Source organism: Stegostoma tigrinum, chromosome 26 (genome assembly GCF_030684315.1).
Source record: "Stegostoma tigrinum isolate sSteTig4 chromosome 26, sSteTig4.hap1, whole genome shotgun sequence".
Taxonomy (NCBI): domain Eukaryota; kingdom Metazoa; phylum Chordata; class Chondrichthyes; order Orectolobiformes; family Stegostomatidae; genus Stegostoma; species Stegostoma tigrinum.
Window position 1 is genome coordinate 15,938,746 of NC_081379.1, and position 18,819 is coordinate 15,957,564.

The window sequence follows — 18,819 nt, forward strand, 5'->3', positions numbered from 1 at the left end:
GTATTTAATCTACTGCTTTTTCAATTTCTCTTTCCTTCTTGACAATTCATCATACTGCCTAGCTTGTTACCCATCATGTGGAAACCTGGGTATGCCAGAACTTTAAATACTGAATTCAGCGCGTTTAAAGGAGGGTTCTGAGGAAGGGTCACCAGACTCGAAACGTTAATTCTGTTTTCTCCTTCACAGATGCTGCCAGACCGGCTGAGCTTTTCCAGCAACTTTGTTTTTGTTCAGCGCATTTAAAATTAACATTGCTAAATGATTACTTGACAATCAGTGAACACGGAGTAAAAACTCAAAATTTCAAGCTCCAAAAAATTACTGAAAATGGGTATGATATGGAAGAAAGTTGTCTCCAGTAAAAAACACTCACTGATCGAATGTCCAGGTCCTGTAACGAGGGATTCTTCAACCACTTCTTCAGATAGTACTTTTTAACACTTGGCTCTGCCTGGAAAATGGCCAGTGGAATTGCTCTGAAAGAGAATAAAACTTGAACTTGCATTGTGCCTTTCATATTTATAAACTATCTCATAGCCAATAGATTACTATCCACGGATCCCACAGGATAATTGAAGCTTTTTTTGGTGATATGAATTGTGGAAGGAATGGTAGCCAAGGCATCTTTAAACTGTTATGATATTCTGTGCCTGGACAAGCCAGCATTTAATATGCTAAATAAAAGATGATATCTCTGAAAAAGAAGGGATTAAGTGTTAGTTTCAATTGAAATGGTGTTAAAATCTGAACTATACATCAAAACCATCACCTCTAACTTGGAGGGCAAGTGATGCCAACGGCATGGCTTGAATTCCTGCACGGTCTGAGGTGATCATGAAGCACTCTCCTTTTCAACTTCTACCCTTGCCTGGGACCTGGTGATTCTCAAGGTAAGCCAACATCAGTTGTGTCTCTTTAATGAGAGAGCAACACTGTGGCAACTTTACCTTTACCTTTACTAAGTCAAGCTGAAGCTTGCATTCATGAGTAAAACAATACATATCTGAAATTAGAGATAATGGGAACTGCAGATGCTAGAGAATTCCAAGATAATAAAATGTGAGGCTGGATGAACACAGCAGGCCAAGCAGCATCTCAGGAGCACAAAAGCTGACGTTTCGGGCCTAGACCCTTCGTCAGAGAGGGTCTGATGAAGGGTCTAGGCCCGAAACGTCAGCTTTTGTGCTCCTGAGATGCTGCTTGGCATATATGAAATTAGATGTTTAGTTTAGTCTGGCAATCGCTCAAAATCATGTATAACTAGGGACAAATCATATTCCGACCACACCTGACATATAACTGATTTTAATAAGCCAATGAAACTCCAAACTTTCTTTCCACTTATTACTGTAGGTATTTTCTTCAATTTGAGTATAATTATTTTTTACTCACATGGTCTTGTGGTTTATTCCACACAAATAATTACTGTAAGGATGTCAAGGATACAAAAGTTAAGTTTACCTAATTTACAAAGGGTTGGCCAAGACTTTTCCTTCTCTTACCTTTCAGTGACGGGGGCACCCTCAGGTTTCTTGGAGATGACAAAACGGCAACTCAGCCCTGCATCCTTCACCATTTGGTCCCCAAGAAATTCAGCAAGCCTTTTGGCAGTACTTATTGAGGTAGACTTCTGTTCTCCATAATCCTCTAATTTACGTGACATCGATCTATTCTCAGAGATTAATTCAAATAGCTCCGGGTCAGGCATATTAGCTGCCTATAAATCAAGGAGAGAGAGTCTGCTTATTTTTAGGTTGGCAGGATGCAATTAATGGGAAATACCAAAGATCAGTGCTTGGATGCCAAGAAGTTACAATCTAAATTAAAGATTGAGTGGAGGGGACAGAGAAAAATCATTGAAAGGCAAGCTGACAAGAGGAATCATTAACAATTGCATGGTATACAGAAGAATTAAGCAAGTGTTAAAAAACAGAATTTTAGTGGAAAATTGCAAAAAGTTATCAATTTCAGTAGGAAAGGAAGACAAGCAAAATATAGGTCTTAAAAAGCAAAACTGGGAAATTTTGGCTTTTAGAGGGACTTGATGTAGTACGCAAAGTTATCATGTGAGGACAACAAGGAACTAGGACAGCAAATGGTACGTTCCCCTTTGTTACGTAGATTGGGGTGAAAAACTAATGAAGTCCTGGTGACAGCACACCTGGAGCACAATGTATGGTTGATCTTTTTATCAAAGGAAGGATAAGTTTCCTTGGGACAGTTCACATTGCCTCCCAAATTTCACTAGCCCGATTCCTGGGATAACACAGACCTTGTCAAATCAATCTGGACAGCAGTGGATGTTCAGTCTGATTATATTCTATCAAAGAATCAAAAAACTAACAAAGGATAATAGGTATTTTGTAGGAAGCCAGAAACTGAAGTAGATGATTAGCCATGACCTAACTATTTGAGGAATAAACTGAAAAGGAAAGAATGGCCTGGTTCTGTTTCTATTTTTTGTTACAATGTCCCTTACACTATTATTGCTCGAACAGACTAAAACAACCGCGGCTTTAGAAGAAAATTCAGTCTTTTGCCAAGGGCTGCAAAACTCAAACAATTGTGATCAACTTCCTCTCTGAATTGCCCTCACCAAGCCACAACTGAACAATGTAAGTATTTTAAAGTTTGGAAATCACCGTAAGGAATATTAATGTACAAAAGCATATGTTTTGAACGTATGTACCATTCCTTTGTCTGAGTGGTTAATACATCTGAAATAACAAGCAAATTGGATACAAATACTTAGCATTAAAGTAATGCAGTGGCAAACCAGCAATTTTTCAGTTTTAAGTCTGGAAAAATGTTTATAATCATATTTAACTTTTTGGGAATATTATTTAAACACACATGCTGCTTCCATAAAGAAATCATTTTACAGTGCTTTAATAACAAAGGTGTTGACAAATTGCATCGGGAGTACTTAACAGACTCTTTGAACAGCATTCAATTAATTTAACTGAAGCTTTCATCAAACTTCACTTAATCCTATTTACCTGTAGTGATGGTTCAAGTGTTTAAAATATACTAAACGCACTTCTCTGCACAGAATTTATGTATGAGAACTTAAGAATAGTGATGCAAAGTTTTCCAAGCTATCCTTTTTGCAGTTCATCACTCCAGATTAGTCATTTTCGTTAATGGGTGTTTGTTCTATTGTTTGTTAGCAAGTAACAGCAGGAAATGATTTTCAAATAAATAACAAAAGCAATCCTCAGCAAGCCCTTGGAATTTACTAAACCCAGACTGTGGTTTAATTGGGGGACACCTCAAAAATTAGATGTGGCTGGAAAGCTTCAGTATCAGTTAACATTGCTACACATACCTTGCTATATAATACATCCAACCAGTAATCTGCTACCTTCGCAACAGAGGCATACACTTCCTCCAGTGTGGTACCTTTCAGAAAGGCCTCAAAAACAGAAGACTGAAAAATTTTAATGAGCTGCAATTCCCCACGTCGCTTCACTTCAAAGCCTTTCAGTTCAGCCAATGAACCATCCTCATTAAACACTGCATATCTGCCAAAAACAAAGTGAACAGTATCAGTCAAAAACACATTGATGGCAGTTGTCACTGAGCACGTGAAGTTGTCTTCCAAACAGTTTGCTGACTGAATAAATCTCCCTTAAGAAATGGATTAAGTCTATAGGCCACATATCCAAACAGTACATCAAACTCATTGTTAAGGCGTATGGAAGAAATATATAAGTATAAAGAGGGCTACCAGTACCTGTGAAACATATTCTATTAGCAATGGTCAAGTGGAGGCAAAAACTATTTACGTATTTAGACCTTGGGAAGAAGAGCAGGCTGACTGCTCTTGCACATCGATCAATAATTATTCCTGATCATCGATGAAAGAATGAAACATCAACAGTAAAGGGTGAAAATTAAGATGGGTTTTGAAAAATGCAGGGAGCTTTTAATGTGCAAATCAACCAGTCATCAATGGCAGACAACTCATGAACAACCATTTTCTATGAGATGCAGTACAACTTGCCTTGCCTTCAGCTTCACAAAAAAAAATCTCATCTCTAACACCCTCAAGTTCCATGGAATTGGCTGCATTTGCCTATTCATTGTCCAATAAATTTGGCACAAAATTCAGTAATTAGTATTATATTAAAGCGGCTAATTGTTAACAGTTGCTGATCAACCTCTCTGGACCAGATTTAAAAATATTTAACTTCTGTTTTTGTCTTTTTTCCATTATCTAATCCAATCTTTAGATTACAAAGTGCGTAGCTGGATGAACACAGCAGGCCAAGCAGCATCTCAGGAGCACAAAAGCTGACGTTTCGGGCCTAGACCCTTCAGCAGAGGTCTGATGAAAGGTCCAGGCCCGAAACGTCAGCTTTTGTGCTTCTGAGATGCTGCTTGGCCTGCTGTATTCATCCAGCTCCACACTTTGTTATCTTGGATTCTCCAGCATCTGCAGTTCCCATTATCTCCAATCTTTCGATTGTTCTCTTTCTGTACCAATCTTAGGGTCACCATAGTTCAGGTGAGAGTACACGTTGAGAAGGAGAATCCTTCGTGGACCTCAGCCAGTGTGGGAATAGAAGTCACACTGCTGGCATCCTTGTGCATTGTAACCAGCCAACAAGTAAACTAAGCTAAACTGACCCTGGATATTACATTAGCCCAAATCATCCTTATTCCAGACGTTCCTCTGATTATGGACCCTGACATTACGATTATTACCTTGCACAATCAGCAATTTCCAAGGCAAAACATATTTGAGATGAATAGCAGAACAGGAAAACAGGTAGCCAATCAATTAAGCACACAGCAAATTCCAGCCCAATAGATATTAAATGTTAGGTATTATACACAACACAGAGTGTCATTCAGGTTAATGCAGCGCTGTTCAACTATTTTAGGACTGACTAGTTGAATACATCGGCAAGAAGTGAATTCTTAGAAAGATGAACCACTTGTAACTAAGAGCTCAACATTTACTTAACCTGAAACTCAACCAAACAAATCAGTTGATTTAAAAAAAATTCAAAGGATGACAGAAGTTAACTATTCAATATGGGTAAGTCAAAGATTCTTTTATGTCTGACTATCCTTATCATCATTTTTATCTTCTTGACTCTGGACCTCATGAAATCTCATGGCTTCAGGTTAAACATGGGCAAAGAAACCTCCTGCTGATTATCACATACTGTCCTCCCTCAGATGATGAATCTGTAGTCCTCAATGTTGAGCAACACTTAAAGGAAGCACTGAGGATGGCAAGGGCACCAAACGTACTACGGGTTGGGGATTTCAATGTCCACCGCCAAGAATGGCTCTGCAGCAGTATTACTTATCAAGCTGGTCGAGTCCTAATGGACATAGTGCCACACAACATGATGTTAGCAGCTATCACCATTCTAAATGGGACAGACTTCACACAGATCTAGTAACGCAAGACTGACATCCATGAGATGCTGTGGGCCATCAACAGCAGCAGAACTGTACTCCAGCACAATATGTAATCTCACACCCTGGCATGTCCCCCACTCAACCGTTAGCATCAAGCCAGGGTATCAGCACTGGTCCAATGGAGAGTGTAGGAGAGTGCATGCCAGGAGCAGCACCAGGCATACCTGAAGATGTGGTTTCAAGCCGGTGAAGCTACCAAACAGGACTACTTGCATGCCAAACAGCGAAAGCAGCAAATTATAGACAGAGCTAAGCGATACCACAACCAATGGATCAGATCTAAGCTCTTGCAGTCCTGTGACATCCAGTCATGAATAGTGGAAGACAATTAAAACAACTCACTGGAGGAGGAGGATCCACAAATATCTCCAACCTCAATGATGAGAGAGCCCAACAAATCAGTGCAAAAGATAAGGCTGAAGCATTCGCAGCAATCTTCAGCGAGAAGTGCCAAGTGGATGCTCCATTTTGGCCTCCTCCAGCGTTGCCTAGCATTACAGATTTTAGTCTTCAGCCAATTCGATTCACTCCTAGTGATATCAAGAAATGGTTGGAGACAATGGATACTGCAAAGGCTACATGCACTGACAACATTCCGGCAACAGTGCTGAAGACTTCTGCTCCAGAACTTGCCGTTTCCCTAGCCAAGTTGTTCCAGTACAGTTACAATACTGATATCTACTCGATAATGTGGAAAATTCCAAGTATGTCCTGTATAGAAAAAGCAGGACAAATCCAACCCGGCCAATTACCGCCCCATCTGTCTACTGCTGATCATCAGTAAAGTGATGGAAGGTGTCATCAACAGTGCTATCATGCAACACCTGCTCAGTGATGCCCAGTTTGGGTTCCGCCAGGGCCATTCAGCTCCTGATCTCATTACAGCCTTGGTTCAAACATGGACGAAAAAAGAGCTGAATTCCAGACGTGAGGTGAGATAAGAGTGACAGCCCTTGATATCAAGGCTTCATTCGACTGAGTATGGTATCAAGGAGCTCTAGCAAAACTGGAATCAATGCAAACTCTCCGATGGTTGGAGTCATACCTGACACATAGGAAGATGGTCATGGTTGTTGGAGGTCAATCATCTCAACTGCAGGATATCTCTGCAGGAGTTCCTCAGGGTAGCATCCTAGACTCAACCATCTTCAGCAGCTTCATCAATGGCCTTTCCTCTATCATAAGGTCAGAAGTAGGATATTCACCAATGAGTTCAGCACCATTTGTGACTCCTCAGATACAGTCCATGTTCGCATGCAACAAGATCTGGACAATATCCAGGCTTGGGTTGACAAGTGGCAAGTGACATTTGTACTTCACAAATGCCAGGCTATGACCATCACCAATAAGAGACAATCTAACTACCATCCCTTGACATTCAACGGTGTTACCACAACTGAACCCCCACTATCAACATCCTGGGGGTTATCATAGACTGGAAACTCAACTGGACTCACCACATTAACACAGTGGCTACAAAAGCAGGCTGGAAGCTAGTAATACTGCGGCGAGTAACAAACCTGTCCATCATCTATAAAGCACAAGTCAGGTGTGAAGTGGAATACTCCACACTTGCCCGGATGTGTGCAGCCCCAACAACAAATGCAGCTTGACGCCATCCAAAACAAAGCAGCCCGCTTAATTGGTATTACATACACAAGCATTCACTCCTTCCAGCACCGATGCTTAGTAGCAGCAGTGTGTACTATCTACAAGATGCAGTGCAGAAATTCACCAAAGGTCCTCAGACAACACCTTCCAAACCCACAACCACTTCCATCTCGAAGGACAAGGGCATCAGACGTATGGGAACACCACCACATTCAAGTGCCACTTCAAGTCACTCACTGTTCTGACTTGGAAATATATTGCCATTCCTTCACTGTCATTGGGTCAAAATCCTGGAATTTCCTCCCTAACAACATTGTGGGTCAACTCATAGCAGGAGGACTGCATTGGTTCAAGAACACAGCTCACCACCATCGTCTCAAGGGCAACTTGGGATGGGTACGAAACGGTGGCCAGCTAGTGACGCCCACATCCCACAAATGAATGACAAAGAAAAATACTATAATAAACTACACGCTACATTATAACTCAACTATGGTGTTTCAAGAAAAGCTCTTGTAGTCCATTGGGTAGCAAAAGTAGAATCGCCAATCTTCCTAAACCAAAGGGCTGCTTTCTCGGACAGTCAGAAGACTGGTGATCATTTAATTGGAGGGTCTCCAACAGTTGAAGAAGAAAACAAAACGAGCATCCTCTTCTCATCAGGCCCATGGCCTCAAAAGTTCCTAATCCCGCCCTCTTAAGCCATGGAGACATGAAATTCATGATTCTTTAATATTTTTGGATTCCGATCAAAGCAACCCCAATGATGTGACTATTTTTTCTTCCCACTTGTCTTCCTAATTTGGATATCAGCCAAAGAAGTTTTATACATCAAATCCAAAAGCACGGGGAATCTTTTGTGGATCACTTGTCAACGGCCTGGAAGCCCGGACTCTTCAGTAGGTAACAGGAATCCATTTCCAATCAAAATCAAATGATTTATGAAATAAAAACTTTGCCACAAGGAGTAGGAGGAGACCTGGATAATTGCATGCCACCTCAGCTGTGAAACACCATGCCCAAGCCTTAGAACTCAGAATCAATGAGATCTCCTCGGGACATCATCTAGTTTTGCAGAACATAGCAACCTTGGACAATTGGCATTCTACTTCTGTTACCTTTTTTTCAGCTTCTTTCCTTCCTCTTTGGAAGCTGGCAGAATCATTGCCAGGTAGGGACCATCAACCTCAAAAAAGATGCTGTTTTCTAAACGAGTGACGTAAGTCAATGATGCAGGGTCCACCAGCTCCTGGTACTGCTCATTCGTGAATCGCTCCTGTAGCAGCAAAAAGCAAAGTTAAGCTGCAGCAAACTAAATCTTCCATTCAGCAATGTTACAAATTCAACACAGTGAACAGACAGAAAAAAAAAAGCTATATACAAGATAGTACAGCTAGACAGTACCACTTGGCATTTGCATTTCTTACTCACCAAAGGCTGAACCTCAAATTAGAAAAATGCCCCTTAAGTATTAAAACAGAACAAATTTCAACTTTTAACTTGAGGTTGGATTGGGCAACTAAACTCTCTCCTTCTATCCAGGCAAACACAGTGTAAAAGAACAGATACTTAAAAAGGTAGCTGTAAAATAGTGAACATTCTATTTGCCATATTGCAGAATACCAATTGAAGGTAGTACTCAAGAAAATCATTGCTCAGTTTTATCTTTAGTTGTCGAGTTAAACATTGCAAGTATACACCGCTTAATTTAACTACACCAACGTGGTCTTTTCAGGTGGTCAAGTTAATGCCAAGCACTCCCATACAAATAAGTGAGATTGGTATGAAATTACAGTACTATTCAAGATTCTCTTCCTCCAAAATTCCAGCAAAACATATACTCCAATCACATCATTACACATTACATTTAAGATCGTTCCTAAGCTGCGGATAGCCTTACCTTCACTAGGATATTAAGCATTGCACCAGGGTAGGAGATTGTAACTTTGGGTTTTTTCGGATTGATTGACTGGATGACAAAGTTCTCTGGGAAAGAATTAGGAATGACACACCAAATACCATCAGTGTCCAGCTCTAAGGGTCGTCTGTTAATAGAAAGAGATCTGTTGAATGCTCTTTGTTCATGCTGAAAAGCAGTTGCTTCTTATTTTCAAATGTCATGAGTGCCAGACTTTACTACAGAATAAAAATCTTTCCTTTGTATTAAGAAAATAGCCACACCTTTTCATATTTGATAACATACCGAGGTCAGCAAAACTCAATCCCTCAGGCATTGCCAAGTGTCACTGCATTCTGATTTAAATTCACTTTGGTTAATTCCCCATTCTTACTCTATTTGAGTGCTCGGTGGTTCAGAGTCATGATGCTGTTTCACAGTTGGATTCAGGAGCTGTGCCCTTGCTCTGCCCTCAAGTGGGGGGCAACGGCAAACCACCAATGACAAAAATATTCAAGAAACTGACTCAAGGTAAAGCGTCAGCAGACAATGAGCCAAGGATTTTCCTTCAGCCAGAGCACATGACATGATATCATTCACATTTCTCTTGAATTATCTAGGTATTTCTGCAAGTAGACTCTTGATTTCAAGAAATTGTATTAATTTTAAAATAAAAATTCTATCAATTCCTGAAGAAATTTGGTGCCAGTCATAAGAGTCTTTTGTTTTAGGAACAATTAAAACTAGAAAGCTTAGATAGCATTATCGCATGATTACTGCACTGTAGGAGGCCATGAACTAGAAATGTCTATGCCAACTCTCTGCACAGGACACTCAGCAGAACCTGCATCCCACAGTATTTCTATAGCAGAATAACAAAGTGTGGGGCTGGATGAACAAAGCAGACAAAGCAGCATCTTAGGAGCACAAAAGCTGACGTTTTGGGCTTAGACCCTTCATCAGAAAAGGGGGATGGGGAGAGGATTCTGAAATAAATAGGGAGAGAGGGGGAGGCGGACTGAAGATGAATAGAGGAGAAGATACTTGGAGAGGACAGTATGTGTGGGGAGGTAGGGAGGGGATAGATCAGTCCGGGGAGGACAGACAGGTCAACGGGGTGGGGTGAGGTTAGTAAGTAGGAAATGGAGGTGCGACTTGAGATGGGAGGAGGGGATAGGTGACAGGAAGAACAGGTTAGGCAGGCAGGGAGGAGCTGGGCTGGTTTAGGAATGCAGTGGGGGGAGGGGAGATTTTGAAGCTGGTGAAATCCACATTGATACCATTGGGCTGCAGGGTTCCCAAGCAGAATATGAGTTGCTGTTCCTGCAACCTTCGGGTGGCATCATTAGGGACAGTGTTCTAGAATGCTTTTAAGGATCGAGGTGAAACTTTTATGACATCTGGGAGCCTGCATGGACTTTGTCAAATGGTCTCGTTCTGCGCCATTAACAACTATGACTCTAGAAGGCATTATAACACCTAGCTGTACTTACAGTCGAAAAGTAAAAGTATTAATTTGGTATCTCAGCCATGTATCGATCTCATTGCATAAAACTCCTTTTAGGTCGCCAAATGTTCCCCAAAGACCCTACCCCTTTGTTTTGCTCCTTATTTTTCAGATCACCTTGTACTTGGGCAGAATTTTAGTCTTGCAAGCAGGTTTGCAAGCTCAGGCACATAAAATTTCCTGAGTGAAATTCCCACTGTGCTCATGCTTACCCTAGCCTGACTACAATTTCAAATGGCATGGCAAGGCCTGGGTCAGCACACTTTCCCTCGCCCCAGTTGAGATCCGCACTGGGCAATTAGTGACTGCTGAAAGGCCATTTTCTGCTCATCCTCAACTTTGAGGATGGTGGAAAGTGTTTGGGACTGGAGGCCAGCAAGTAATTCTTCTTAGGCCTCAAGCAGGAAGCTTCAACAACATGAAAATGAAGGGTCTAGGCCCGAAACGTCAGCTTTTGTGCTCCTGAGATGCTGCTTGGCCTGCTGTGTTCATCCAGCCTCACATTTTATTAGCTTCAACAACAGCCTCCTTTCCACATCAAGTTCAAATCTCCATCCACCCAACAAGCCTTTCCATCAAAACCTTTGGCTCCTCTCTACTTTCCTAAACCTCACCACCCACTCTATTGCAGGTCCAAATCCCAGCCATTTCCATGCACTTATCTAGTATTGGACTTTAGTCACAGTCCTGAACAACACTGCTACTGGGACTAGAGGCAACAGCCAATCAGGGAGACCCACACTGTCCACTTCAGGGAATCCTCTCTACTAAGCAACAGAAATAATGTCCAAACATTAAATGATTGCAGGGCAACTGTTATTAATGGGAATACATTCCCTGCTGATTCCTAGAATGACCGGAAAGGAAACATCACCATCCAAAAAAAGTCCTGCCCCAGAGATTTCTAGTACTCAGTCCTGCCCTTCTGTGTGCAGATTTCGGTTATTACAACATCCAACTGGGTTATTTGCACCTTGTCTTCAATTGTCTGTCCGAAGGCATTTCTTTGGTAATTCCCCACCAAACTACTACAAAATGCCATGAATTTTTAAAAAAACGTATGGGTAGGCCAAAGAGGTCGGACCCAAGCCTACCTCAGCCAGATTGGAGATCAAACCCTGAGTCTTATAATTAACAAGATTCACAAACTAACTTTAATTAACTGAACTGATCAATCCTTCCATCTGCATCTCACCAATTTCAGCATCAGGATGGTCCTAAATAGACAGATTTAAACATTAATTAACAACCGTGAAATCCATTTTTTCACATCTCCCTTACCCAATTTGTTCAATCAGTTCTCTGGCCTGTGTGATGATATTAGCTCCAGTGTGACAGACAATCCCAGCCATTTCCATGGAATACCAACGAGCCCTGTCAGACAGCAATTAGAAAAATTCCCTGGATTAGATTCAGGGACAAGTTCAGCACCAGTGAACTATCCTCCTCAGGTTAAATAATCCAGTTTTAAGGCTTCTACAGATGCTAAAATCACCATTTTTAACTGGTACAGTCTGACCATAGTGACTATAAAATATATTACTACATTCATCATAGGGTGGAGGCAGAGTCAATCATGTACAAATATGACAAAACTTGCAAATGTAACCCATGGGCTAGATACAATGTACAAATCTATATAACAAAAGAACAACCTGATGAGCAGATATTTTGTCGGTCACCCTTCTAATGTCAAGATCTCAGAATATAAATTTCTGTGGAGTATTTATTCTATCCCAGTTTTTAAGAAAGGATGAGTTACTGAAAATGTTTCCATTCATCATTTTCTTGTTCAACTAATCACATCATGTCAAAAGTAAAACAGACCACAACAAACTTTTATATCACTGCGCTTAGTGGCAGAAATAATTCTCGAATATAGGGCTGAATTAAAACAAGGCATCAGATGTATTTAAGTACAGGAACAATTCAAGATTTGCACATTCTGCAGAAAAGCTCGTCAATCAACCTAATCAAAATTGAGTTGGTGGTACCAAAATTAATTGCATTTACTGTATTTTACAAGGATTTCAAGAGAATCCGGGCACTGAAATGGTTAAAAAAGCCTGATCTAATAATTCAAGTTGGTTTGAGCATCAGGCACCTCACAAAGATTTTCCAAGAATTTAAACAGCTTACCAGCAACTTTAAGCAACACATAGCATTGTACTCAACAGTATTTAATGCTTTAGTTTTAGTTTATTTAATTTAGTTTATTTTAAATGTCATTCTGACTGATATTTTCAGCTGGGAGCATATATTCGAGACACCAATTAAAAATACTTAGTCATCTGAGTTGTGTTAGTTGCAAATAACAACAATAGTCCAGCTTGATGCTGTCATTCACTGGTACTGACTGGCCAAATCAAAGCAGAATGATTAATTCATTTCGGTGAATTGTACATTTAGGAATTTAACAGATAGGTCTTCCATTTCAGTCAGTTAGTTAATCACTAATTCATACTCAGGCTTGAAGATCTGGGATGAAACATCTTTCAAAAGTCTTGATGTAACAGATATGCATGAAGACACAAGATAATGGAGAGATAGATTTAATTAGTTTGTTAAGTTTCCAAGGGGAAAAGAAACACCAATTAGATTTACTGATAGAAAATAATTCCATTTGAGTGCTTAGAATAAATTATATTTTCAGTAGTACACATGAGAACAAAAACGTTCTCCATATTGTAACATTTTACATCTGGCACAGCAAGTAGTGGCACAATTTTGCAGCATCATAAAAAAGAAAGAGACTAATTTGTACTATGTGCCAGCTTTTAGTAGAGGCACTCAACCAGTCTCACTGCCCTAACCTTTTCCCATAGTCTTTCATGTCTTTTATTTTCAGATAATCATCTGACTCTCTCAGGAACGACTTGATTTTAGAAGCCTCCACCACATACTGAGGTTGGGCATTCCAGATTTTAGCCATCACTGTCTGTGAAGAGAAGCTTTACCTCATGTCACCTTTAGTTCTTTTGATCATTCACCTTAAAATTGGTGTTTCTGATTCTCAATCCTTCTGGAGAAGGAAAGTTTCTCCTTAAGTACTATGTCCAGATTGTTCATGAATTTCAGTACCTCTGTCAAATATCCTCTCAACATTTTCTCCAGTCAGAATAGCCCCAACTTCCCTACCCATCCTCTAGCTGAGATCTGATGCTTAGAATCGTTTTCTTAAATCTCTCCTTTATCATTTCTTAACGTCTTCACAACCTTTCTAATTCTAAATATAAATCTTGAGCCAAACCAACAAAAACATTTAATACCAAGAATCAATTGGCTTTACAGTTGAATTTATGGTTATGGGTCTATATTTTAATCCAGGATACAATGTGCCAAATCAATGTATTACTGGCATTACTCTCCCTTCCTTCTATACCACGGACAGGCACTAAGGCTTTACTAACCATCTAACATCAACTCTACATTAAAATTCGCAATCCAATAGCAGATCCAAATCCCATGACTAGGAAATATAACTTGAAATGCTGATGCCCTAATTATTGCTGGTAAAACAAGTTTTACCTAGAAACAAATTTTCATCAATATTTATTTGGTTACAAACCCTTTGCGCATGACATAGCCATAGAAGGAGTTCAGAATACACTTGTGGGCCAACTGCAGGGACTCGTACAAAATTTCCATGTTCTTGCAACGCTTGATCTCTGTAGCATCTCCAGATTCAATAGCAGCAGACAGTTTTTTCTTCCAAACCTAGAAAATAAAAGTTGAATGAAAGCCTTAGCAAAATACTTCACATACTGAGACAAAGTTGAAAATAGACGGGCCTCAAATAAGAAGCATGATACTTTCAACAATACAACATATTCTCATTATCTGATTTATCTGCTCAAGTCTTTCCCTAAAGCTTTGAAATTTAAAGATAATGGCAGGAAACTGATATGCACATGAAGACTAAAGGACAAAAGTTAAAAAAGGTAGGTAACATGAATCAAAGAAAGTCAGAACTTAGATGTAGTTAAAAGTTTTCAGATTTAAAATTCATTTTAACCAAGCTCATAAAGGAATGGTATTGAATTTCAAGACTTCAAATACAAAGGAAAGAAAGTTAAGAAAGTGTAAGATCTTGCCTTGTGAGAGCCCTTAAATTCATACCGTCGGTCACGGAAAGCTCGTACAGTATCTACATAGAAAGAATTTTCACGTTGGCAGATAGTAGTTACTCGCTCCTCTACTTTGGTGATGTGGATTTTCTTGTAAGCCTTGCGGCAATAATCTGAAACAAATGGAGAGAGGTTCATTACTGTAGAACTTGCTAGGTCTGAACATTTTTTTTAGGAAGGGACAAATGTTTAATTGAGTCCAATTCTATCAAACATTAGCAGTATTCACTGACTACACTTTACAACTGAGCAACGTATTAACCAGGCTGATTTCAGCCCGAGTAGTTTTTGGACTGCTACAATTTACCTAACTGGTAGACACTTCTCATTCAGCACAGGCTAAGTCTTAGAAGGAGGCCATAGGGTATAGGAAAAGAAGTAGGCCATTTGGCCCAGTAGGACTGCTCCACCATTCATTGGGATCATGGCTAATCTGATAATCCTCAACTCCACTTTTCTGCCTTTTTTTCCCATTAACCCTTGATTCTCTTACTGATTACAAACTTGCCTACCTGACCAGTGAATATACTTAAATGATCCAGTCTCTCCTGCCCTCTGCTCTAAAAAAGTCCACAGATTCACGATACTCCAAGAGAAGAAATTTCCCCTTAACTGTATTCTAACAAGGCAATGCCTTAAACTGAGATTATAGCCTTTGCTTTTCAATTCTCCGACACAGAGAAACTGTCTCTCAGCATCAACCCTGTCAAATTCCTTAAGAACCTTACTTTTCAAAAAAGTTACCTCGTTCTTCGAAACTCCAATGCATACTGTCCAAACCTACTCAACCTCTCAATAATATTCCTCCATATCTTCGATCAACCTAGTGAAGCTTCTCTCAACCACCTCCAATGCTAGTATATTTTTCCTTAGAGAAGGGGGCCAAAACTGTTCAGTTTTCTAGATTTGGTCTAAATAGTGTCTTATATGCTTTAAGCAAGGCTTCCTTTTTTGATTCTCTCTTCACTTTTAACAAGCCATTTGTCTTGTCTGTTACCTGAGGTTGTATGCTATGTTTTTTAGTGATTAATGCACAAGGACACCCAAATCCCTCTGTGCTGTCATTTCCTGTAGACTAGCTCAAATTAAGTAACATTTACCTCCTTTATTCCTTCATCCAAGTCATTAATATAGATTCTAAATACATTATGGCCTAAGTACTGCAGCATTCCATTCATTTCAAGTTGCCATGCTGAAAATGCATCCCTTGTCCCAATTCAGTCTTCTGCTAATCAGTGATAGCAAATCGTTTATTCCTGCTAATAGACTACCCCAGCACCAAGTTAGTAAGTAGGCCTTTATATACCAGCTATCGAACACTTTTTTGGAAATCCAAATATTTTACATCAACTGGTTCCCTATTATTTATCTTGCTTGTCACCTCCTCAAAGAATTTGAATAAATTTGTCAGGAATGTTATGGACCAGACCAGGCCACCCTAAAAACTACTCTAAGAATATAGCCTATACCCTAACTTTTATATTTATTTCAAGGTAAGTGTAAAGTTGATCGGTCCTCTACTAGGCGTTAATCAAAAGCACACTTTATTCTTACCACATAGTTAAAATATAAAATAAAACAGAGTTGGCATAACTTTTAATCTATTACAATACCTAACAAGATAATGTGTTTTTTAACCAATCATCAACTGTTCCAATGTATGTACCAACCTATAAACACACCCTTTGGCAAACATGCAGTTCAGCAAAACAGTTGAGAGTCTCATGTGCTGTCTCTCTTCAGTCCAGAACAAAGAAACAATTTGCCCCTTTTACATTTTTAAGAGGAAGCCATGCTCTCTAAGACTTTAGTCTTGGAGCCAAGAACGCAAGCTTTGTGCTCAGCAGTCAGCAGAAACCTTCTCATCAACTGAAAGCAAAACTAAAAGCCCCTGTGAGCCCTGACCACACCCATTCATAATTCTTTTGTCTCATTTAAAAAAAAGACACCCAGTGAGAACGCAAAAGCTGTTTCCCAACTGCCTGTCTGAAGGAGACATTTTGATACTACTGTGGTAATACCCCTCTGCAAGAGAAACAGCACAGAACACACCTCTCAAAAGGCACAGCACCATCACACAGCTTTCCATTCAGGCAGCCATGATGATTCCATTGAATTATACTGTATTTCTAAATGGTCTGCTTTTATAACCTTTGTAAATGAACACCAATACTGTCCCAATAACAGATGGTAAGCTAAGTGATCTAAAGCTACTGGTTTTTCTTTCCTTCCCTTTTTGAATTAGGGTGTTGCATTAGTTTTCCAATTCTCTGGGGCTTTTCCCGAATCTAAGGATTCTTAGAAAATTACTACCTGTGCATCTATTATCTCTGCAGCTACTTCCTTTAACATCAGGTCTAGGAGACTTATTGGCTTTTAGCCCAATTATGTTCATGACCAACAATTATTATAGTTATAACCTCTCCTCATTCTGCTGTTTATTTAGTATCATGGAATGCTATTAACTCCTCTACCATGAAAACTGATGCAAAGTACTTACTCAACTCACTGTTGGTTTCCCATTATTATTTCGCTACTCTCATTCTCTAATGAGGCTGGTGTTGGCTTTGGCCTTTCTCATTTTTATATATATAAAGAAGCGTTTTGATATTATCTGCTTATTTACCTCAAAAGGTTTATTTTAATCCCCTCTACTATTCTGGTGGCTTCAGACCTCCGAAACAAAGGAGCCTGTAGTCAAGGTACATGAATACAAGAAACTAAAACTTAAAAAATTGAAGAGATTGAATCATAAATACTGTTATTATTGAGTTAGTTTTACCTGCCAATCGCTTCTTTTCATACTTGGCTTGTTCTTCACGGGATAATTCATGGAAAGCTTGTGGTTGTCCATTTGGGAAGGTAGGAGGAAATTTTTCAGACTCAAGCTGTTGTTGAATACGATGGTACTCACTGCGAGAAGCTGGCACTACAAAGATAAATTGCAAAATTAGTATGCCAATTTAAGAAACGGAGGTGTGCATGCATGTACACACAAGGTTGGGGGAGGAGTTGGAATGCTGACAGTATAATGGAGCAGTAGCTCAAGATCAGCCATGATAGTACTGAATGGTGGAGCTAGTTCATCTGATCATGCTGATATTTGTGTTCTTGGAAAATTGTTAGGGAGAATTTAAATTTTTTTACAAGATCAAAAATGATAACATTATACTGTAGTTTCAGTAAGTCTGAATTAACGGTGTAACCGATAAAACAAACAGGGAAAATAAAATCTCATTTTTCAAACAGTGGTGAAAGTTGCTCTGTAATCTCTATTAAGTTTCACATGCTTTACAAAACAACCCTTTGTCACTACTTCCACAGCTCTTTCACTAAATGGACTGCAATTTGAAATCCAGAAGTTGCATCTTTTCTGTTTTTCCTATTTTTGGAGGTATAAACAAAAGACGAAACTGATAAAAGTGGAAGGCTGAGAAAGAAGAAGGAAAAATGTTACAGGAGGGAGGAATACAGCAGCTTGAAGGAGTTGCTGCCAACAGTAGGACTGAACAGGCAAGAAAGAACAGGTCATGCGGCAAAAGTATATCTGGATGCATAAAGGAACAAATAGCCTGAAAGGGGTCTGATGAAGGAAAACTAGACAAATTCATACAGGGATTTGAAGGAAAAGGAGAAGAATAATACAGGACATAAAGGAGCCAGAGGAGCTAAACAAGGACTGGCATCACATGGAAGCACAGCATTAGGAATGACCTGCACATCAGAGGTAGAGACAAGCCAAAACTAAAATTCTGACAACAAAGGGATAAGTTATATATTAGTCAAAGCAGGTTCCTTCAGTTCAAGTGAGATTGTAGGAACTGCCAATGCTGGAGTCTGACATAACAAGGTGTGGAGCTGGATGAACACAACAGGCCAGGCCGCATCAGAGAAGCACAAAAGCTGACGTTCTGGGTCTGGACCCTTCTTCAGAAATGGGGGAGGGGAAGAGGCCCTGAAATAAATAGGGAGGGAGAGGCGGTGAGGGAAGGTGGATAGTGGAGCAGGTAGGCGGAGAGAAGACAGACAAATCAAGGAGACGGGGATGAAGCTGGTAGAGGTGGGGGTAGAGTCGTAGTAGGGATTGGGGTTGGTCAGTGAGCTGGGAGAGAAGACTGACAGGTCAAGGAGGCAGGAATGAGAGGGAGCCTGGTCTTGGGATGAGGTCAAGGGTAGGGAGATTTTGAAGCTTGCAAAGTGCACATTGAGACTATTGGGTTGTAGGGTTCCAAGGC

The 18,819-nt window shown here is 40.0% G+C and overlaps 1 protein-coding gene across 2 annotated transcripts in view; it reads right to left on the reverse strand.

The window, feature by feature from the left end:
* The window catches only part of pole (polymerase (DNA directed), epsilon), a 132,097-nt gene that overhangs the window by 69,790 nt on the left and 43,488 nt on the right, over nucleotides 1-18,819 (reverse strand). For both annotated transcript variants that reach the window (XM_048556270.2, XM_048556271.2), the window contains exons 19-27: nucleotides 17,367-17,513; nucleotides 14,552-14,697; nucleotides 14,026-14,174; nucleotides 11,739-11,831; nucleotides 8,954-9,098; nucleotides 8,172-8,329; nucleotides 3,332-3,527; nucleotides 1,506-1,720; nucleotides 377-479 (exon numbers count right to left, since the gene is read on the reverse strand). In XM_048556270.2, the coding sequence (XP_048412227.2) occupies nucleotides 377-479; nucleotides 1,506-1,720; nucleotides 3,332-3,527; nucleotides 8,172-8,329; nucleotides 8,954-9,098; nucleotides 11,739-11,831; nucleotides 14,026-14,174; nucleotides 14,552-14,697; nucleotides 17,367-17,513 (1,352 nt within the window). The remainder of the gene's footprint in view (nucleotides 1-376; nucleotides 480-1,505; nucleotides 1,721-3,331; nucleotides 3,528-8,171; nucleotides 8,330-8,953; nucleotides 9,099-11,738; nucleotides 11,832-14,025; nucleotides 14,175-14,551; nucleotides 14,698-17,366; nucleotides 17,514-18,819) is intronic.